This window comes from Ylistrum balloti, unplaced genomic scaffold (assembly GCF_031769215.1).
Source record: "Ylistrum balloti isolate Yb309-2 unplaced genomic scaffold, AGI_CSIRO_Ybal_v1 Utg369724, whole genome shotgun sequence".
Taxonomy (NCBI): domain Eukaryota; kingdom Metazoa; phylum Mollusca; class Bivalvia; order Pectinida; family Pectinidae; genus Ylistrum; species Ylistrum balloti.
The window spans coordinates 3,562,152-3,587,248 of record NW_026781942.1 but is presented as its reverse complement, the minus strand read 5'-3'; the positions used below and the strand labels follow the sequence as shown (position 1 = coordinate 3,587,248).

The 25,097-nt window shown below is 33.9% G+C and overlaps 1 protein-coding gene across 1 annotated transcript in view; it reads right to left on the bottom strand.

Moving 5' to 3' along the window:
• LOC132565537 (coiled-coil domain-containing protein CG32809-like) overlaps positions 1-25,097 on the bottom strand; it is a 42,878-nt gene that overhangs the window by 14,264 nt on the left and 3,517 nt on the right. Inside the window, exons 2-4 of the mRNA XM_060230186.1 lie at positions 4,451-4,646; positions 585-783; positions 220-388 (exon numbers count right to left, since the gene is read on the bottom strand). Coding sequence (XP_060086169.1) covers positions 220-388; positions 585-783; positions 4,451-4,646 — 564 coding nt within the window. The remainder of the gene's footprint in view (positions 1-219; positions 389-584; positions 784-4,450; positions 4,647-25,097) is intronic.

Below are 25,097 nucleotides of genomic sequence, written 5' to 3'. Positions count from 1 at the left end.
TTGACTCTTTGAATATGAGTCAAGGTCATTTCATTTTACAAACTATGATCAGCTTCATCCAAGGAACATTCCAGCTAAAAATTATGACTCTAACCCTTTTGTTTATTATGTCCAAATAATGAGGGGAAGTAAATGTCAGATGGATGGACAGACGAAAGCCATCACACCAGACCAAGAGAGCAAATAAAGGAAATCCCAGAAAAGAAGATAACTATTTACATGATCAGTGATGGCCGTAGCTGGGGACTCCCCAGGGAATCCCTGGCCTCGCTGTCCTGCTGGGGGTTGTACAAGCTTGCCACGTGTCTCTGGGGCTGGTTCCTTGATCTTCTGGGGTTCAAAACTGTCACATTCATGTATCTTTAACACTGCTCGGTCTCGGATGTCCCTAAAAAAATAAAATCAATTATGTAAAGGACAAGGGCAAAGGCAAGGAGTAAGAACAAAAAAATTTATTATTTTACAATTTTAGAGAAATGTCATAAAACAAATGTGTTTTGTTTCAGTCATAAGCAAACTCCATTTGAAGTCATCCTTCTCACGTAAATTTACGGAATATATCCTTTTAAATTGAAAATAATTACCGTAAATCTTCAAGTTGATAGTAAATGGAACTCTTCGGTTCTAAAATGTATATTTTCCTACGTGGCGACTCCAGAATTTCAAGATTTAACTTCTGTGGAAATGCGCGTACAAACATGGCCCGCACAGTATCAAGGTGTGTGATTTCATTTGGTAACACAGCACGTCGTGTTTCTTCCCGATAAATAAGGAACACAAATCCTGAAAATAAATACATTTAAAAAGGTTAAAATTGTTTTTCATTTCAGGCCTGAAACTTTTACACAACAATATAAACTAAATATAAATATAACCATCTGAAATTTAATCTTTTTTCCAACATGAACCCTTTTAAGGTATAAGATTGATGTATAATGCCAATGTTGCTTCTGAACAATATAACTGAGATACTAGATGTGTTGGGGTGACACCGATGTTTTCACCAGCAACCAAAGGGAAAGTTCTGAACACGTAATGACACTGACCAGCATATTATAATTATACAACCACAGTATGTAAATCACCAGAAATAAATTATGATGGAATTATGGTCAAGATATAATTAAGCAGTTGAATTAAATCTCCTAAAGATTCCGAACGATGCTTGTGAAACATATATGCCTTGAATCCAGCTTTGACCAAGCATGGAGCTTAGCACAACAGAAATCTAACCAATATTCAAAGCTTCTAAGAAATCAAAAATAAATTGAAATTATATTTTGCATATTGACACCATGACATCAATCTCACAGCTGATAAGCAACTCTTTCCATGTAATAAGACACCATGACATCAATCTCACAGCTGATAAGCAACTCTTTCCACATTATAAGACACCATGACATCAATCTCACAGCTGATAAGCAACTCTTTCCACATTATAAGACACCATGACATCAATCTTACAGCTGATAAGCAACTCTTTCCACATTATCTCACAGCTGATAAGCAACTCTTTCCATGACATCAATCTCACAGCTGATAAGCAACTCTTTCCATGTAGACACCATGACATCAAGCACAGCTGATAAGCTCACAGCTGATAAGCAACTCTTTCCACATTATAAGACACCATGACATCAATCTCACAGCTGATAAGCAACTCTTTCCACATTATAAGACACCATGACATCAATCTCACAGCTGATAAGCAACTCTTTCCATGTAATAAGACACCATGGCATCAACCTCACAGCTGATAAGCAACTCTTTCCATGTAATAAGACACCATGACATCAATCTCACAGCTGATAAGCAACTCTTTCCATGTAATAAGACACCATGACATCAATCTCACAGCTGATAAGCAACTCTTTCCACATTATAAGACACCATGACATCAATCTCACAGCTGATAAGCAACTCTTTCCATGTAATAAGACACCATGACATCAATCTCACAGCTGATAAGCAACTCTTTCCACATTATAAGACACCATGACATCAATCTCACAGCTGATAAGCAACTCTTTCCATGTAATAAGACACCATGACATCAAACTCACAGCTGATAAGCAACTCTTTCCACATTATAAGACACCATGACATCAATCTCACAGCTGATAAGCAACTCTTTCCATGTAATAAGGCACCATGACATCAACCTCACAGCTGATAAGCAACTCTTTCCATGTAATAAGACACCATGACATCAATCTCACAGCTGATAAGCAACTCTTTCCATGTAATAAGGCACCATGACATCAATCTCACAGCTGATAAGCAACTCTTTCCACATTATAAGACACCATGACATCAATCTCACAGCTGATAAGCAACTCTTTCCACATTATAAGACACCATGACATCAATCTCACAGCTGATAAGCAACTCTTTCCATGTAATAAGGCACCATGACATCAATCTCACAGCTGATAAGCAACTCTTTCCATGTAATAAGACACCATGACATCAATCTCACAGCTGATAAGCAACTCTTTCCATGTAATAAGGCACCATGACATCAATCTCACAGCTGATAAGCAACTCTTTCCATGTAATAAGACACCATGGCATCAACCTCACAGCTGATAAGCAACTCTTTCCACATTATAAGACACCATGACATCAATCTCACAGCTGATAAGCAACTCTTTCCACATTATAAGACACCATGACATCAATCTCACAGCTGATAAGCAACTCTTTCCATGTAATAAGACACCATGACATCAATCTCACAGCTGATAAGCAACTCTTTCCATGTAATAAAGACATTTTGATTAGAGAAAATGATACCATGTAATTAGGGTGGTGCTTCCCTGATCTGGAGTTTTAAAGTTTTGTTTGTTTGCTTGTTTGCTTCCTGTGCATGTCAACAACAAGTGTCATTTTGAGACTTGGTCACTTTGAAAAAGCTGATGACTACCTAAATGAACAACATATGGATGGCCCATCATATGCAATTCAGAGCAATTAAGATAAAGTTTCTTGCCAGCAGATTCAATTACATCAGCACAGACCAATCCTTTTTATTTTTTTGTTTCCTGAGAAACAAATCACTACAGGTTAGGATTGTGGAACCAAGTTTCCTGAAAAACAAACCACCAAAAGGATTGTGGAACAAACCACCACAGGTAAGGATTGTGGAACCAAGTTTCCTGAGAAACAAACCATCTCAGGTAAGGATTGTGGAACCAAGTTTCCTGAGAAACAAACCACCACCGGTAAGGATTGTGGAACCAAGTTTCCCGAGAAACAAATCACCACAGGTAAGGATTGTGGAACCAACTTTCCTGAGAAATAAATCACCACAGGTAAGGATTGTGGAACCAAACACCACAGGTAAGGATTGTGGAACAAACCACCACATGTAAGGATTGTGGAACAAACCACCACATGTAAGGATTGTGGAACAAACCACCACATGTAAGGATTGTGGAACAAACCACTACAGGTAAGGATTGTGGAACTAAACACCACAGGTAAGGATTGTGGAACCAAGTTTCCTGAGAAATAAATCACCACAGGTAAGGATTGTGGAACCAAACACCACAGGTAAGGAATGCGGAACAAACCACAACATGTAAGGATTGTGGAACAAACCACCACAGGTAACGATTGTGGAACCAAGTTTCCTGAGAAACAAACCACCTCAGGTAAGGATTGTGGAACCAAGTTTCCTGACAAACAAACCACCACAGGTTAGGATTGTGGAACCAAGTTTCCTGAGAAACAAATCACCACAGGTAAGGATTATGGAACAAACCACCACAGGTAAGGATTGTGGAACCAAACATCTCAGATCTTCACCTCAGGTTATATGGGTCAAGGCTCTAACAGATATTGTGGTTCTCCTTTTATACAGATACATGTTATGACATTCAGTGGGTTTTCTGTGTAAGGGACCAGAGATCACTTCCAAACATTACAAATAAACATATCAAACTAACTCAATGTCAAGTAGATTTTGTTGTGTTAAGTGCTTCACGCTCTACATGTGTCATCAACATCAACTGCTGACAATTTAATATACTCTTTATAAATAAATCACGGTTAGGACCACAAACTACCTAAGATTTGCTTTGAGCACATATATAAACCTAACATAAGTTAAAAGGGAATTTAAATACATCTGGGGGAAGCAGTGTTGTAATTATGCTATGCAAGATATACTGTAGAATACCATGTTTATCCTGCAAAGACCAGAGGCCAACACACATCACTTCTTATTATTCATAGGCGGGGGTGGGCTTATTACAGGACAGTGAAACAGCATTCATTAATAATTATACTAAACAGGAAATAAATATGGGTTGATGTATATATATATTGCCACATAAAAATAGTGTTCTTCCACATGCGAATTACATTTCTTAAGCATGACCAATGGAAACAGTACATTTTAATGGTATATTATAATAATGTTTTAAATGATTTTAATAATTACCCATGGGTCGTTCGTAGGTGTTGGGGGGTGACCGTACGATGGGAAGACTTGACCGCATGTACCCTCCTCTGGAGAAGTTACTAACAGGACCCTCGATGTTAGACATGGTGTCAGATTCTTCATATTCACCCGATACACTCCCAGGGTTATAGGTCACCACTGTAGCTCTCCGGGCTGGGTCACGTGTACGTCGACCCTGAAATAACAAAAAGGTCAAGTTTAAAACCTGAAGGTCAATGTCATTGTCACAATTTCACTTTTCTCCAGTTTTGGTCCTCCAATGGAAGGTTAAGGTTGGGAAACTGAAAGACAAGTATTAAATATATTGTGATACTTACACATGCACATCTAAGATTCTCAAATTGATAACAAAAGTTTAACTTCAATTTTTACCAAATTTTCAACAAAAAAATTTGCACATGAGACCGCTACCACACTGATATATGATAAAAAGTCAATGGCTTAAGCTTATGCAAAAGATAAATAGACATTTCCTCGATATACCCACTCTGTGGTTCAGAACTTGTGTACTGCCACAGGCCTTGTGGACTCATCATACACAAGTATAGGTTAAATAACACATCTTCACAAGACAACAATAATTCTACAGAAACATCTGAACATATAAACATTATACTTCACCCAGAAATAAAAAAACATGCAAGCTTGGAAATCTGTGTCTTACTGTATGACTAAAGAAAAGGCTAGAATTATAAGACAGGGCCTTTCACAGCATATAAACACTTCATTTTATGATCTGGGAGCATCTCAACTAAAGGAGCTGATTAATTTTTTTTTTCTTTTCCAAAAATAAAGACCATTTTGATTTCTCCATGACATATCCTCCTAGTTTGTATCATGTTCATCTTTCCAAACAATCAGTCCCTGTTTAGCACTTGTAGATTTCCATAGATTTCCCCCTGTCTGACTAACACAAAACTGTCACTGTTTGTTACACATTTCCTTCCGTAATGCTGCTAATCTCCACAAAATCTCCACAAAAACAAACGACTTCATTTCCACCCTTTAGAGATTATCAGATTCAGTTTTGAAAACATTTTTAACAAATCCTTTCCTTTGTACGACATTCCATCCCTAATACTCGCCATTTCACTTTCTCCATTGTCTAGGTCTGTATAAATCTCTACACTAACTAAATTACTCTGGTTACAAAGATTTTTCAGCTTTAAAAGTCCTCACTGTAATAGTTCAAATTGAAGATTTCTGTCCAATTTGACCATTAGTTTATGTAAAGTTACATTTATTATTAAAATTAATCAAAATGAATATTTCATATTCAAAATCTCGGCATAATTTTTTATTCATTCCTAAAATATTAAGTTAACCAGGCAAGCAGAAACAGGCCCAGACACAAAATTGAAACAGTAAAACAGGTTTAATGACCATGTTTCAACCTTTAAATTAATTAATCAAAATGTGGTTAAATAAATTACTTCATTGATGATTTATATGAAATTTCAACATGGTTAGGTGACATATTGACAAATGCAAAAAACTAAGACACATATTACATTCATTAATTAGTTATATATACAAATGAACTGATTAAAATATTATTCCAAAAGAATAAAAATATGATGCAAGAATCATTGTATCACAGCATTACTGAAACAACAAATTCTTAATCAGATCCACTTAATAACTTTAAACCAATATCATACAATATATAAATCCCTTCAGTTTCCAGTTTAAGGTAGAAAAATACAACAGTGTGTACCAACTGCATCTGACGCCATACAACTTATTCTCTGGTAAAAATATTGTATGTTTTAGTAGACAAAAGAAGGAAAACCTCTCATTTCATTTGGTCTGCTTTAAATTTTCAAGGGAGGACTTCTCCAATTAAAGTCACAGATGTAATGTGTAGCATACTGCCTTAATTGATTATGACCATCCTATTTTTTATTTATTCTGCTGTCATCCTGTTAGATAGATATTGTTTGTACTCTATCAATCACATAGAAAATGTAGATATATTTTATCTACTCGGAGAATGGCTAGGTTACAAAGCCTTGCACTATCTACATCAACGGGAAAAGTGCTGGAAACTTGCCAGGGCACAAAGCACTGCATAACAGTTACAGAAAGTGAATAGATACTGTATTCACTATCATATACAGCATTAATAAAATGTTGTATCCATGAGGTCATGTCTCAAATAAGTTTGGATTTTCATCATCTCAGATATCATTCCCTCTGTCCCATCCAAAAATAATTTACTGACATCAACATATTTTTGTCTATACTTGACAACAGGAAAACACAATGAAACATACCTTTGGTTTTTACTTAACTTTTTATTTCACAGATTGACTACATCACTCTGCTATCTGTGATATAATCCAATCAGCCAATTCGATAAAAACAGTGAAAATACCAAGGGTCTGACAACAATATTTTATTTAAGTCATGGTTTTCTCCACTACTTCAGTTTCCTACTTCACCTGTATACCCCTTTACCCTTCCATCTGAACCGACAACAGTGATTTACATAAGTGTATGGTATCGTTTTTTCAATTCTGTAAATATTTCCTATGATGAGAAGTTTCGTACTATGAAATGTCAAAAATTTTATAGGTGATATTGAAAAAGTGCCTTTGTTAGAAAATCAAGTGATAGAACTCTTAATTGTTGATACAGGAAAACAATCCATTTATGTAAGGTTTTATAAAATACCCCACGTCAGCAAAAGATATAGTATCTTTATTGAGACAAACATCTTTTATTAAATCTACCCATCATAAATGACTAACAGCCAATATATAATGATCACTATACAAAGATTCAATAATTTATTCTTCGGTGGAGGAAAAATCTTTCATCAGAGATAATCAAGGGCAGGTACTCATCATTCAAAAATCATTCAAGAGTGACCATTTGTCTTAACTGAGAGAATATCAACAAATAAAGACAAATAAATCTGTATCAGGATTGTTTTATTTTTTGAAATATAAATTTATCTTATATAGTGTCTTCTTCCTCTTAACAGTTTGCTTTTGCTTGGAGAATTGGTTACCATCAGCAGCATGTACATTCAATCCTTCATCTTTTACACTTACACACATGTTATTGTAAGCTTTGCCAACAAATTACATGTGTTAGGTTAAACCTTTTCAAATTGGCACACTCTGCATGTTAAGGTTGTCAGTTCACCAGCATAGTTGCAGTTTGCCAAACATGTCAAACATTATAATGACCATGATCTACAACCTGCCAAACATTATAATGACTCTGATTTACAACACATGCCAAACATTTTAATGACCAACCGTTAGGCTGTGTTTTGGTTTTTTAAAAAACAAATGCTTATGATATACAAAAAATACTCTTTAGTAAAAACTTAACATTCTTGTCTAATTTTTTGCATGTAATATTTTTTTTCATTTAATTTAATACCAAAATCAAACTTTTTTTTTCCAATTTTAGATTTGTAATTTGGTTTATGGTTAGTCCTCTAACCAGCAAGTATTCTAAGGAGCGAACGCAATTTGTTCCATATTAAACAATATAAGCTACCTCATAACTCCATCAAAACTTCATTTCAAACATCAAGAGCCACAAGTTTTTTAGGGCCCACAATAGCTCTAGCAGTTAGCTTGCCTATAACTAAAGTGAAGATAAGAGGTGCATGGTATGACACTGAAATGCTTTGAACTTACATCACAATGACAAAGTGCAGCTAACCCTTTGGCGACTTTCACATATTTTGAACATCTACCACAGTAGGAATCAAAGTATTATCAGAACCTAGAGAATTAAAAGCTTACTTATCAATTGATGGTGAAATCTACAAGGTCAAAAGAAATGCAACATGTAAATATATCGCAAACAGTTAACTTATATTGCAAGCTGTGGGGATGGCGACAGAAATTAATTCTAAAAGGCACCAAAATATTCAGGCTACATTCCCAATGCTCTGCATGAGAAAAGATAATTTTTCTCATTTTTTGCTAATATAACCTGATAGTTTTCATTTCAACCTATCTTTTCCACTGCTTTATAAATATTCTGTCAAGTCATAACTATTGATACCAGATATTACGATGGAGATTGAATCTTTTAATTGACTTATCCAGCAAATCAGCAGCATATCTGATGAGAAATTATAACTTGACTGAAGAATTACCATAAATAGCCAGATTTTTTATGAGTGACGTTCATCATATCAGTGCATCTAAATGGCCTTGGAAAAATGAAAGAGTTTTTTAAAACCGAATGAGTTTCCCAATAAAGTTGACCAATATGTGAAAGATGTGATAAAATAAATTGTTTTCTAAATGACATTTTTCATACTGTTTTAGAAACTGTTATTTTCCGAATAAATGTATGTACTTTAACAAACAATGAAGAACTCCACCAGGAAAAAAAAAATTGTTCAATTTTTTTTCTTCATAACTTAATCTTTCAGAATAACTACAAAGCAGACAGGGGGCCTTACTGCGGGAGAGAAACAGAATACCCCAGGAAAACCCAGTGGCTGGGCAGGTGACCCAATATCTTTTCACATAACTTCCAGGAATCAAACCCTGGATGTCCAGAAGAAAAGCGAGTGCATTACCACCAGGCCACCCGACATTGACATTATTTGTGTTTCTGTAAAATCATCTTACTACAGTTTATATTCCTTTGTATATTAATATACTGAAACAGCTTCCAAAACATCGGGATTATTTAGATGATTCTCATCAAACTAAACATGTTTTCTGTGGAAATATGCAAAGCCTTGATATAACATAAGATGGAGCTAAATACTATGGTAATATATTACTATCAGTTGATCTGGAATATATCTACACTTGTGTAAATACCATCCTGGTCAACACTGTGGAAATCAGTAAGGCAACAGACATGTAAATATAATCATATGAACAACAATGCATAAAGTTGATACAAAATGGTCACCCTGACCTTCACCTTTCATGACTCATATGTCATATGGGAAATCAGTTGTAGAAATAAAAATTAATATCCCGAAATCTAGAAAATAAATCTGTCACACATCTCGGATAAGGTTTTAATTAATCCATTGTGTTCATCAGCTTAGAAGTCCATGCAGGTCCAGTTTCTCTGAAAGCAGGGCCAGAAGGGGCATCATAAAAACACACCACTTTATATTATACTATGGACAACAACGAAAATAAAACACCATTCTCTCATTATAAAGACAATTAATACTTGCGATGCAGGGGCTTTGTGTTTAACCCTCCTGTATAAATTCCCTGTTGATAGGTAATGGGATTTGCTCACTACTTGGCATAAACCTGTTCAATAATGCATTGATACAGATTGTGGGTGCTTAAGACTATTATATTATGCTTATAAGTTGTGTTGAGAATGAAATAACACAGGGAATTGTCTGACAACCAAATACGATAAAGAATGTTCATTAAACATGCGAGTTCTTTTAGAGTGTGAAAACAGAGGAAATTCTTTTCCAAAAGTCTCAAGTTCACATGCAATATCGTTGTTAAGACATGACAATCATATGTGAAAAAAATATATATATTGTTTTAAAAATGTCAGTTATGTGTTACAACTCTCCGCAAATTCTTTTAATTATAGGCATACTCATTTTATTTTTCTCTGTAATTTTTTTTTTCATTTAAATGACCTTAATAAACAAGGTCATTTATTTCAATACAATTGGTAGCCATCCATCCCATCATGCTACAGGCCCAATATCACCACCCTGAAGCTTTTGGTGAATTAATTAATCATTTGAATTTTTTTTACATATTTCACACCTGTGATTTTGAAAGTAGGTTAAGGTCAATAATATGAACAAACTTTATAGTCTTTCAACCAAGCATGCCACAGGCCCTATATCAGCACACTGGGGCTTTTGGTTTTTGAGAAGAAGTTGTTTAAAGATTTAATACATCTGTCTCTGTAATCCTAAAAGTAGGTCAAGGTTAGTAATATGAAAAAAAAAATTAATCTTTCATTTTAGCATGCTAGAGGCCCAATATGATCTCCATGGGCCTTTCAGTTATTGAGAAGTAGATGTTTGAAGAATTTAACACATATGTACCCTGTGACCATGAAAATGGGTCAAGATCTTTCAGATTAAACTTGGCAAACCTTCATCCCTGCATGCTTCAGGTCCAATATCAGCACCATGGGCATTTTGGTTATTGGGAATACTTTGTTTAAACATTTCAACACATTTGAAACCTATGACTTTGAAAGTGGGTCAAGGTCAATAATGTGAATAAACTTGGTAGCCCTTTATTCCACTTGCTACAGGCCCAATATCAAAATCCTGGGCCTTTTGGTCATAGAGAAGAAGATGTTAGAAGATTTCAACACATATACCCCTTGGAACCTTGGAAGTGGATCAAGGTCAATAATAAGAACTAACTTGTTAAAACTGTATCTCACTAGTGACATGCCCAATATCAAAACACTGTCTTTTGGTTAAAGAAAAGAAATTAATATTTAAAGATTTCAACACATTTGACCCTGGTGACATTGAAAGTGAGTCAAGGTAATTCTTTTTATAAATGTGGTAGCCATTCATCACATCATGCTACTGGCCAAAGTTTAGAAGCCTGAGCTTTTTGTTATTGAGAAGAAGTCATCTGAATAGAAAGGTTACACACACATGGTGGACGGCACACAACAAACAGCAGACTTCGCACGAGGAATGGAAAAAAGTTGATACAACATGGTCACCCTAACCTTCACCTTTCATGACTCATATGTCAAATGGGAAATCAGTTGAAGAAATGAAATTAATACCCCAAAATCTAGAAAATAAATCTGTCATATGTTTCAGATAAGGTTTTAATTAATCCATAGTGTTCATCAACTTATAAGTCCACGCAGGTCCAGTTTTCCTGAAAGCAAGCCCAGAAGGGGTGTCATAAAAACACACCACTTTATGTTATATATATATTATAGTAATGTTATGATAGCTAATGGTAATCCTGACCATTAGGGTCAGGTGACCTTAAAATGTTTAAAGTAATCATTTTTTAAAATTCTATAAATATTAGGAGCTATATCATTAATATCAATAGCATTGCTTTGCTAGATTGTCTCTTGATCATACTCTAAACACTCCATACAATCAATATAAGCATTGGACATCATTTACAAATGAAATGAGTTTCATTGCCTTTTTAGAGTCCTGCTGTTGATGACAGAACAAAGTAATCCATAAATACTATCATGACTATGACAGGACAAAGTAATCGATAAATACTATCCATAAATACTATCATGACTATGACAGGACAAAGTAATCGATAAATACTATCCATAAATACTATCATGACTATGACAGGACAAAGTAATCGATAAAAACTATCATGACTTTGACAAGGACAAAATAATTGATAAACACTATCATGACTTTGACAAGGATAAAATAATTGATAAACACTATCATGACGAAATTCCAATCCTTTTATACAAGTGACTTGTTGTCTTTCAGACTACCGGATTCTAATTATTACAGATTTCAGATAGCCATAAAGTCTTGTCTGTAAAGCTTTGAAATGATCAGCATCAATGTCATAATAACATGATTATGTAGTTACTGTGAATAGATCAAACTTCTTAAGTTCATGATCTTCTACATAGGAGAAGCCATTCTCTTTGTCAGATGGTCTGTAGTTACGGTTAAATAAAAACCAAATGCTTCAAAGATTCTGATCTCAGTTTGAATGTAAGACAAACACTTGAAAGATTCTGATAAATCTTTCACCAAATGCCTGGATATGTGTAATCATACAACAGTTTTTGCCCGTTTGTTTCAAAATGTCTGAACAATATTGTGTCTAATGTCCATTTTGCGATCACCATAAAATAATCCACAATAGTTTTACAAGCATGTTATACATACATGGAAGTTAATTATCAAATTGTAAATGTGCCTACAATTTAGTGTTTCTGTGATGCTCACAAAAGCATGCAGACAGATCTAGCCATTTCCTAGGTATATATTCTCACAAGCAAAGGGCCATACATGAAACAACCTTTGATTTACAAGACAGATTACTTCATCAACAAAGGAACAAAATATGGCTGTCTACAAAATAAAGAATTTTGAATCTGTATGCTAGAAAACATGCACATATAGCAAGTCATTTCAAGTCTGTGAATCACTGTTACTATGTTACTTCCTTAACTTGTACAAAGATACATTAATATCTGTAAACACTTTCACAGGAATCAAAATTCTAGGAAGTGTTTGTATAAAATGTTTTCTCCAAGAAAATATAGATAATCTTATTCAGCTCTCGGGCATTCTAAATAGTAATTTAGCTATATATTTGTGATCTTCAACCAAAATATTGAAAGCCAAGCTAGGTGTTACATGTCTGTCTATAAACTGTGCAGTGGGTATATCATAACATCTACTTGTATCTAAGTACAACAGAAAGTGCTTTTAAATATATTCTTGCACGTTTGCCAAAAGCCGAAACAGAATCATGATTCAAAGGGTAAAACACTTCAGTTACATCATTACTATACCCAAGACTGTAACCCTGCTTTCATATTGATTTTCCATTACATCTAGACTAAGAACCATGACAGTGTCTTTATTTTTTACCTGCTGAATCACAAAGGTGGAGAAGACATGTTATATATTGTATTAAAATCACAACTGTTTATCTAGACAACAATATCATACAATGTCTCCCCAGGGATTTCAAATTTTGTAAATCCTTCACCTTTGAATATTCAGCTATCATTCATTTTTATGTTGGAGGTTACCTCACTGAACAACATAGGGGAGGTCGGTCATATGCCATTCATATCAACGAGGGTAAAGTGCTTTACCCAAGGCCACAATGTGACATCATATACCTTCAAGGGTAGGGAGTGTTAATTTTACCATGCACCTTGGGCCTTCATCTAAGGTTGTGTAAAGCTAATGTTCTACCAACTGCACTATCATAGTACCTTAAACAGAGGAACTCTTTGCTGCAAATTAAGTACATTAAATTTGGTGACCTTCCATAATCCACCTAATAGATCGTAATGATACTGACAATGTTGTTAATCTTCCTCATCTATGCTTTCAATTTGTTAAACAGCCTTTCTTTGATATTTGTTCCTTACAAAAACATAACACAGACACTTGATGTCTAACCACTATAAAATCAGCATCTTTTATTGTTAAAATACCACTGTGATTAGTCCTAAATGTAGCCAGAGAATTGATTCTCAATTTGTAAATTCATAGTTCATAATTTCAGATGAATTGGAGAAGCAGTTGCAAATCTGTTTTGGTTATATCAGCTGGAACTCGGGAGGCAAAGTCATATTTCTATTGAACACATCATCAGATATATTAGACTTAGAACATTGTATATTACTGAAAGTCAGCATCAAAATCTGTTTGTAGATTATTAAGTTTCTTAAACTGGTCTAATCCACCCAGCTGTGAAAATAGCAACCAACATCCAAGGGAAGTGAATGTGGGATAATTGATCTGTAAAGATGCACAATGTAGTTAGTGCCATGTGAACAGCCAGGGTGATTTTGAGGCAGACACTCCTCTAAGTAGCCAGTGGCTATCTCGCTGAACAACATACAAGACGTCTATCGAATGCCGTTCATGGCAATTAGAGTAAAATGTCTCACCATATGACACTACCTAGATAGAATAAATCAGTTGTTTTTTTAACTTTCTGTAGAAAACAAATCAGCATGGGTGGGGAATCCATGAACCACACACCTGGGGTCTTCACATCAGGTTACATAAGCCAGCACTCTACTGGTTATTGATGTAAACTAATGTGTAGCCAGAAGATGACTTCATCAGTTGTGGAAATATTTCAAGCAGTTCATCAGAACTAATATTAAAATTGAGTTAATTTTTTAACAGTTTTACAGTGATGTTAACAATATTTCACATGTGAAAGCTCTGCTTGATCTTGACCTCTGAACTTAGGCTCAGTAAATACATTATATTCCTTTCATAAACCTGCAGACATATTTCAATCAAAATATCTAAGTATGATATTTCCATGTGATGAGAGCAATGTTTCTCGTACTTCAGACACAGCTAAAACATTTTCCTTTTGTAAACTTCAAACCTGCTCTGAGCCATAGACTTTTTACCACCTTTTCTGTAAGCTATACCATCACAAGATAAACTATACTGGTAATATTCTTTATGCCATATTATCACTCAAACCTAATACCAATGAGATCGCAGGCATAGTCATAGTACAACTCCACTCCATCAACCCTGCTATACACACACACTCACAAAATCCTTGTTCAGGACAAACTCTTATAAACATTGTAGACAAACAAAACTCCAGGTCTGTAAAAGATAATTAAGGACATATGATACCCTCTGTAATCTACGCACTTCCTTCCCAAAGGAGCACCATCAAGAAATCAGTGTGAAACTTATTTCAATGAATGACAATTTGCACTTAGCAAATAAACTGTAAACACACCTGAAAAGACTTATGACTAATATCAATCAATTACGGTGTTAAAAGAGCAGGTTTCACCTTGCTGTGACAACTGTTAATTCAAATGACTTCACTTGTCAAGTTCCTTTTCTGGACTGTATGTAAACAAGGATGATGAGAAATTAGACAAGAACTGATGACAAAGTTGAAATGTACGTCAGATTTGATGACACATCTAAAAGTTAAAAAATTATGAAATAGAATTCAACCAATGAGGTCATTACCATAGTGGTTAATCAGTCATCGGATAATTGGACACTTTATTGAATGGACGACTGTTTCAGAACACAACTGTCCAACCAGGTCTTTATAGACATTTAGTGTTTAGTTGTTTGATTTCACAGGGTTAAAATTTTGTGTTTGTCCCTGCTCGGTCTAGTTCTCAGAGATTTAGCAGTAAACCACATTACCTATTTGCATTTTCAGAAAGTTTGTATTTCTTGGGTATTTAAATTTCACACTATTTTTAATGACTGCAAATATAATGAAATCACAATATCCTGAGAATATTTCCAGCTAAAGTACACTTCATCAAATCACGAGAATATTTCCAGCTAAAGTACACTTCATCAAATCATAATATCCTGAAAACTTACTAAACCAGCAGAGAAAAAACATGTTTTAAAATTGAAACAGCATATAAATCTGGTTCCCTAAAGCATCAAATAACAGCAAAAATTATCTACATCAACCGCTGTATATGTTAAAAGAAAAGAACAAGAGGCCCAATTGATCTGTATGGCTATTTTATTCTGCATCATATGAAGAAATAATGTAATTCTAATTTGTTTGACATTTGATTCTCATGAAATTCAAATAGTGCCAAGGTCATTCAGTTTAATAAACTGAAAATCTCTTCAACCCAGCATTTACAACTAGCCACTCTAGGTTCTGGTCTTACTCATTTGACCCTGATGAAGTGAGCAAGGATCAGGCATTTTGACAAACTTGCTGCAATATGACATGTGTAGTAAAAATGATAATAAATCCATAACAAAAAATATGAAACAACTGAACTATTCTGAAACACAATGTTGTAGAAGTTCCTACCATCTCCTATAACACCATGTGACAGATATCAAATTCTTTCAGGAATGTGATAACATTGAATAGATTTCTATGTATTGTCTGATTACACAATGACCATGTGATAATTCCACCTCAAATCCTTGGCAAAAGTTGACATACAGCGAGGATTTTATCTTAAGCTATTTCAAGGTATATATATCACTATGTCAGACTGGGAAAAGATAGGAGTGAGCTCTTCTGATAGTGGAGGAAGAAAAGACAGGAAGACAAAGAGGGATCAAAAGCCAAACAGAAATAGGGCCTGATGAGAAAATATCAGATGGTGATAAACACAAGATAGATTGTACATAGCTCTTTTGATTACTGAGAACAGCAGAGGCTCATGAATGGGAGCTAATAAAACAGATGTTTTATTGACAAGAACTAATGAAATCTGAAGATAGAACTACTTGTATAGAGATATCTAACTATACAGCAACAATGAAATGGACAGGTAACTGATTAGCCAGGATGAAACTGACAGTACTTGGGTATTTCAAACCCTGATTCTCCATTCCCCATCCTAACTATGAGCATCCCAACATGTCCATCACCTTTCACATTACAATTCTCCTTCTCACTATTTTATCTGTCTATAACTATCCTATAGCAATTTATTGGACTGCATTGGCCTTCCATCCACTCGTGAAATTTTTTATCGTAACGTTACAAGTCTACAGATCCGTTTTGAAACTGTTGAGATTTTTTAGCATTTTTACTTTTTAGTTTGTTCAATGGTACTGCTTTTGGATCAGTGTGTCTTTTACTGTTTATGGCCCTTATGACTGTTTTTGTAATGACAGGCCATTAAGAATGTAATAATGATAATAATAATGATAATAACCAATAGCAATTTCCCTTTACACTATATACCTACTTATCTCAGGATTATCCCCCTCAATCCATCTACCTAGCAAATCCAAGAGAAATCCCTCTCTATTATTTACCCATCCAGCTATCCTATCCCAAAGCGATCCCTATTCCCATTATTCATCCATCTAACTATCCCAGAACAATCCTCATTATTCATTCATCTAACTATCCCAGAACAATTCTCATTATTCATCCATATAACTATCCCAGAACAATCCTCCTTATTATTTATCTGTCTATCTTTCCTGTTCCCCTTTCCATTACACCTATATAATCAGTCTGTAAGACAACTACACCTATATAATCAGTCTGTAAGACAACTATACCTATATAATCAGTCTGTAAGACATACCTATATAATCAGTCTGTAAGACATACCTATATAATCAGTCTGTAAGACAACTACACCTATATAATCAGTCTGTAAGACAACTACACCTATATAATCAGTCTGTAAGACAACTACACCTATATAATCAGTCTGTAAGACAACTACACCTATATAATCAGTCTGTAAGACAACTACACCTATATAATCAGTCTGTAAGACAACTAAACCTATATAATCAGTCTGTAAGACAACTACACCTATATAATCAGTCTGTAAGACAACCTATATAATCAGTCTGTAAGACAACTACACCTATATAATCAGTCTGTAAGACAACTACACCTATATAATCAGTCTGTAAGACATACCTATATAATCAGTCTGTACACATATATAATCAGTCTGTAAGACAACTATATAATCAGTCTGTAAGACAACTATATATATCAGTCTGTAAGACAACTATACAGTCTGTAAGACAACTATATATATCAGTCTGTAAGACAACTATACCTATATAATCAGTCTGTAAGACAACTATATATAATCCTATATAATCAGTCTGTAAGACAACTACACCTATATAATCAGTCTGTAAGACAACTACACCTATATAATCAGTCTGTAAGACAACTATATAATCAGTCATATATATCTATACCTATATAATCAGTCTGTAAGACAACTACTATATAATCAGTCTGTAAGACAACTACACTATATAATCAGTCTGTAAGACAACTACGCCTATATAATCAGTCTGTAAGACAACTACATATAATCCTATATAATCAGTCTGTAAGACAACTATACCTATATAATCAGTCTGTAAGACAACTACACCTATATAATCAGTCTGTAATACAACTACACCTATATAATCAGTCTGTAAGACAACTACACCTATATAATCAGTCTGTAAGACACCTATATAATCAGTCTGTAAGACAACTATATAATCAGTCTGTAAGACTTCACTTTATATTACGTCTGTTAGACACAGCTATATAATCAGTCTGTAAGACAACTACACCTATATAATCAGTCTGTAAGACAACTACACCTATATAATCAGTCTGTAAGACAACTACACCTATATAATCAGTCTGTAAGACACACCTATATAATCAGTCTGTAAGACAACTACCTATATAATCAGTCTGTAAGACAACTACACCTATATAATCAGTCTGTAAGACATACCTATATAATCAGTCTGTAAGACATACCTATATAATCAGTCTGTAAGACAACTACACCTATATAATCAGTCTGTAAGACAACTATACCTATATAATCAGTCTGTAAGACATACCTATATAATCAGTCTGTAAGACATACCTATATAATCAGTCTGTAAGACAACTACACCTATATAATCAGTCTGTAAGACAACTACACCTATATAATCAGTCTGTAAGACATACCTATATAATCAGTCTGTAAGACATACCTATATAATCAGCCTGTAAGACAACTACACCTATATAATCAGCCTGTAAGACATACCTATATAATCAGCCTGTAAGACAACTATACCTATATAATCAGCCTGTAAGACAACTATAATCAGTCTGTAAGACAACACCTGTAAGACACTAAGACATACCTATATAATCACCTATATAATCAGTCTGTAAGACAACTATACAGTCTATATATATAATCAGTCTGTAAGACAACTACACTTATATAATCAGTCTGTAAGACAACTACACCTATATAATCAGTCTGTAAGACAACTATATAATCAGTCTGTAAGACAACTATACTATATAATCAGTCTGTAAGACAACTATACCTGTATAATCAGTCTGTAAGACATACATATAATCAGTCTGTAAGACATACCTATATAATCAGTCTGTAAGACAACTACACCTATATAATCAGTCTGTAAGACAACTACACCTATATAATCAGTCTGTAAGACAACTACACCTATATAATCAGTCTGTAAGACAACTACACCTATATAATCAGTCTGTAAGACAACTACACCTATATAATCAGTCTGTAAGACAACTACACCTATATAATCAGTCTGTAAGACAACTATACCTATATAATCAGTCTGTAAGACAACTACACCTATATAATCAGTCTGTAAGACATACCTATATAATCAGTCTGTAAGACAACTACACCTATATAATCAGTCTGTAAGACAACTACACCTATATAATCAGTCTGTAAGACAACTACACCTATATAATCAGTCTGTAAGACATACCTATATAATCAGTCTGTAAGACAACTATACCTATATAATCAGTCTATATAATCTGTAAGACAACTACACCTATATAATCAGTCTGTAAGACATACCTATATAATCAGTCTGTAAGACATACCTATATAATCAGTCTGTAAGACAACTACACCTATATAATCAGTCTGTAAGACATACCTATATAATCAGTCTGTAAGACAACTACACCTATATAATCAGTCTGTAAGACAACTACACCTATATAATCAGTCTGTAAGACATACCTATATAATCAGTCTGTAAGACAACTATACCTGTATAATCAGTCTGTAAGACATACCTATATAATCAGTCTGTAAGACATACCTATATAATCAGTCTGTAAGACAACTATACCTATATAATCAGTCTGTAAGACATACCTATATAATCAGTCTGTAAGACAACTACACCTATATAATCAGTCTGTAAGACAACTACACCTATATAATCAGTCTGTAAGACATACCTATATAATCAGTCTGTAAGACAACTATACCTATATAATCAGTCTGTAAGACAACTACACCTATATAATCAGTCTGTAAGACAACTATACAATCACCTATATAATCAGTCTGTAAGACAACTACACCTATATAATCAGTCTGTAAGACAACTACACCTATATAATCAGTCTGTAAGACATACCTATATAATCAGTCTGTAAGACAACTACACCTATATAATCAGTCTGTAAGACAACTACGCCTATATAATCAGTCTGTAAGACACACCTATATAATCAGTCTGTAAGACAACTACACCTATATAATCAGTCTGTAAGACAACTACACCTATATAATCATAATATATAATCAGTCTGTAAGACAACTATATAATCAGTCTATATAATAATCAGTCTGTAAGACAACTACACCTATATAATCAGTCTGTAAGACAACTACACCTATATAATCAGTCTGTAAGACAACTATACCTATATAATCAGTCTGTAAGACAACTACACCTATATAATCAGTCTGTAAGACAACTACACCTATATAATCAGTCTGTAAGACAACTACACCTATATAATCAGTCTGTAAGACAACTACGCCTATATAATCAGTCTGTAAGACAACTACACCTATATAATCAGTCTGTAAGACAACTATACCTATATAATCAGTCTGTAAGACAACTACGCCTATATAATCAGTCTGTAAGACAACTATACCTATATAATCAGTCTGTAAGACAACTACACCTATATAATCAGTCTGTAAGACATACCTATATAATCAGTCTGTAAGACAACCTATATAATCAGTCTATATAATATAATCAGTCTGTATATAATCAGTCTGTAAGACAACTACACCTATATAATCAGTCTGTAAGACAACTATACCTATATAATCAGTCTGTAAGACAACTATACCTATATAATCAGTCTGTAAGACAACTAGACCTATATAATCAGACTGTAAGACAACTAAACCTATATAATCAGTCTGTAAGACATACCTATATAATCAGTCTGTAAGACACAATATAATCAGTCTGTAAGACACCTATATAATCAGTCTGTAAGACAACTACACCTATATAATCAGTCTATATATATAATCAGTCTGTAAGACAACTACAGTCTGTAAGACAACTATATAATCAGTCTGTAAGACAACTATATAATCAGTCTATATAATCAGTCTGTAAGACAACTACACCTATATAATCAGTCTGTAAGACAACTATACCTATATAATCAGTCTGTAAGACATACCTATATAATCAGTCTGTAAGACAACTATACCTATATAATCAGTCTGTAAGACATACCTATATAATCAGTCTGTAAGACAACTATACCTATATAATCAGTCTGTAAGACAACTATACCTATATAATCAGTCTGTAAGACATACCTATATAATCAGTCTGTAAGACAACTATACCTATATAATCAGTCAACTGTCTGTAAGACAACTATACCTATATAATCAGTCTGTAAGACAACTACACCTATATAATCAGTCTGTAAGACAACTATACCTATATAATCAGTCTGTAAGACATACCTATATAATCAGTCTGTAAGACAACTATACCTATATAATCAGTCTGTAAGACAACTATACCTATATAATCAGTCTGTAAGACAACTACACCTATATAATCAGTCTGTAAGACAACTACACCTATATAATCAGTCTGTAAGACAACTACACCTATATAATCAGTCTGTAAGACAACTACACCTATATAATCAGTCTGTAAGACAACTACACCTATATAATCAGTCTGTAAGACACACCTATATAATCAGTCTGTAAGACAACTACACCTATATACCTATATCAGTCTGTAAGACAACTACACCTATATAATCAGTCTGTAAGACAACTACACCTATATAATCAGTCTGTAAGACAACTATACCTATATAATCAGTCTGTAAGACAACTATACCTATATAATCAGCCTGTAAGACAACTATACCTATATAATCAGCCTGTAAGACAACTACACCTATATAATCAGCCTGTAAGACATACCTATATAATCAGCCTGTAAGACAACTATACCTATATAATCAGTCTGTAAGACATACCTATATAATCAGTCTGTAAGACATACCTATATAATCAGTCTGTAAGACAACTATACCTATATAATCAGCCTGTAAGACAACTATACCTATATAATCAGTCTGTAAGACAACTATACCTATATAATCAGCCTGTAAGACAACTATACCTATATAATCAGTCTGTAAGACAACTATACCTATATAATCAGCCTGTAAGACAACTATACCTATATAATCAGCCTGTAAGACAACTATACCTACACAAAGTGTAAATATATACCTAACATGCCTCATTAGTCCTTGAGCATTCCACAACAAAAATAGTTTGTTATCAACAGTCTTGTCAAGTACATGCTAAACCAAGCTTGAAAAGAAACACATTCAAAGTAATCAGAATATTGTTACCATGACGACTAAACTTTTTACTGTTGCATTGACTATGTGTCTTAGGAGAATTTAATTTGTGTATTCCTTCCAATCTAATACTGTTTCCTAACAGATCTCTTTTGTGAGTTGGAGATTTGTTTGAATGATTTGTGATACAATCTGAGGCACGATTGTATTTGTCCAAACAAAGAATACAGATATGGCACAAATCTCAGTTTTCTATTCATTACAATTCCAAGTTCCAGGAGTCTATTCAATTCCAACACTAATTATGCTTAATGAAGTTTTTAAGGACACTCAAACCTAGAAATTGCTTTGGTGACATTTCTTCCAATCAGAATAACTAATTAATTAAAAGCTCTACAGAGTACCATCCATTTCAAATAACATGATTATAGAAAGAATAGTATTTAAAGTGCAAATTCCCTTTCTTTGTTGATTGTGAAAAGCTTCAGTTGTTTCTCAACCACACCTATATAATGTCAGCTTTAGGTTTCCAGTAGTTCAGTTGTGGATGTATTAGATTTTGCACCAGCTGAAAAATTCTTACTGACAGAAAAAAATTGGAGATAGATTTAGTCAATATTAATTTACTTTATCTCTGAAACTAAATAGTCCTTTTATAGCATTTTTAATTTGCATCAAATGAAATTAAAAATTTCAAACCTTTTTAATAGTTTTTGGAGACATAGTTATCCTGACATAATTTTCTATATTCAAGAGACAAAGTCCTTTTACAGCTTACGTACATTGCATTGAAAAAAAAATTTGTCACTCCATTTTAAAGTTTAAATAAAAAAACATTTTAGAATTATGCTTCATGTAAAAAGTACAAGAAAATTGAAAAAAGACGATGTTGTGTGTTGAGAAGAGATATTATCAGCCTCAGATTTGAGTAAAATAAATTAACGTCTTACAATTATAAATAGCACTTTTCAACAACCAGATGATATTTTTGGAAAAGAAAAAAAATAGAGCAATATGTTATAAACATAACCCTGCACACATCAGATTTGGTTCGGCGGCTACGTGGGTCTATAAAAACACCAGTGAATCCATTTCACTTTCGATAGATGCCAGATTTTGTGTGTTTGATTAGTTACTGGTGTGATACTTGAATGTTCACATGTTAATGGCGTTTTCATAACTGTTACATCTGTTTATAGCCATCAGGAATTCCACATAAAACACCTGATTACACCATCTTCTATAATCCTTACAATTCTGATATACCGGTTTCTCCAGTGTTTTAATCGCTTTAGCTGGATCTTCAGTCTGTGAACACCAGGTTACTATATACAGGGTGGACCTCATATCTGTTGATGATGGGGTAGGGGCACAAAATCAGAATGGAGGAATTCACATTTCGAAATATAAAGTAAAGTCTCATTATAATTTCCTTCAACTAGGAAACTTTAAAAAGATTCAAGGTCTTTCATGGGAAACCATTCACCCCCTTAGTCACATTTGCTGAACATTATGGAACATTTTCTTTGGGTTGGTAAGTATATATACACAGAATAGACTTGCTATTGTCACAACCAGTAAGAAATTTACTTGTGAGGTTTTGCTGATTACAATATCCCCTTTAACAAGACATAAGCCAATCAACATTTTAGGGAAAGTACATGTACATTTTTCAGCACTTATCATCATTGTGTTACATTACATCCCAGTATAGTGTATATACAGGGTTATGTCTAATGCCACAAAGTCCAGCTGATTCCATCTTAAACATAGGATACCTTATAACATCCTTAACACTGCTCATTTGTCTGATGAAGTTGACTGTCTTGTCATTGCTATACATTAATTTTATTACTGGCTATTCAATAACTCCTGAAACGTTTTCCTTTTTCTTCACCACAATATCAGAGAGCAATTGAGATCATTTCTCTTTCTGACAATATAAAACTTTTGTTTACAATGCAGTGAAATTTGTGAAAAATGTTAACAAAGCCCCAATAATTCACATCACATTGCATGATCCTAATATTCCTATTTGTACATTTATTAAAACAAATGTTCAACATTCTAAGGACATTCTAGAGAAATAACTACCTTTAAAAGAATAGAAGAAAACTCTGCCATACAATACACATACCACTTACACTCAATACTTAGCCCTACAGCTCCCCACATATGTTTACAATGAACCTCTACCTTATTGTTTTATCGTTTCAGAGTCATTCACACAAACTCAACTGCTTTCTCTGCACATGTAAACACAACCCCTGAATAGACCCAACAATAATTTGACAGTCTAAAATGGCATGGCAGTTGTAGCTCAAAAATTCTGCAAAGAACAAGAACAATAAAAATAAGAAATGTACATGTACCTCACTTCAACAGCAATAAGTGTTTACAAGTGTATGACAGCTTACGACAGCTTAAACACATCTGTTTCCATCCACAAGACCTTGCCCTAATATTCATCTATGATGGCTAAAAGTGGCCAGAAAGATTTAAAGCTTATATTTCATTTCTGTAGCCTGGTACACATTTGTGGTACATATTTATACTTCATTTTTTGTCTGTCACAAGGCATGATTGAAACCATTACACATCTATCTTCTTTTGTACTTTCTGTGCAACGCACACTTTCATGTGGTACAAAGCATAATATGGTGCAGAAACACAGTATAAATACTTCTATTAAGCCTGTCTGCATTACATATTAACACCAAACAAGAGGCCCCATGGGCCTTAACAATCACCTGAGGTCTTCAGGTCTCTGG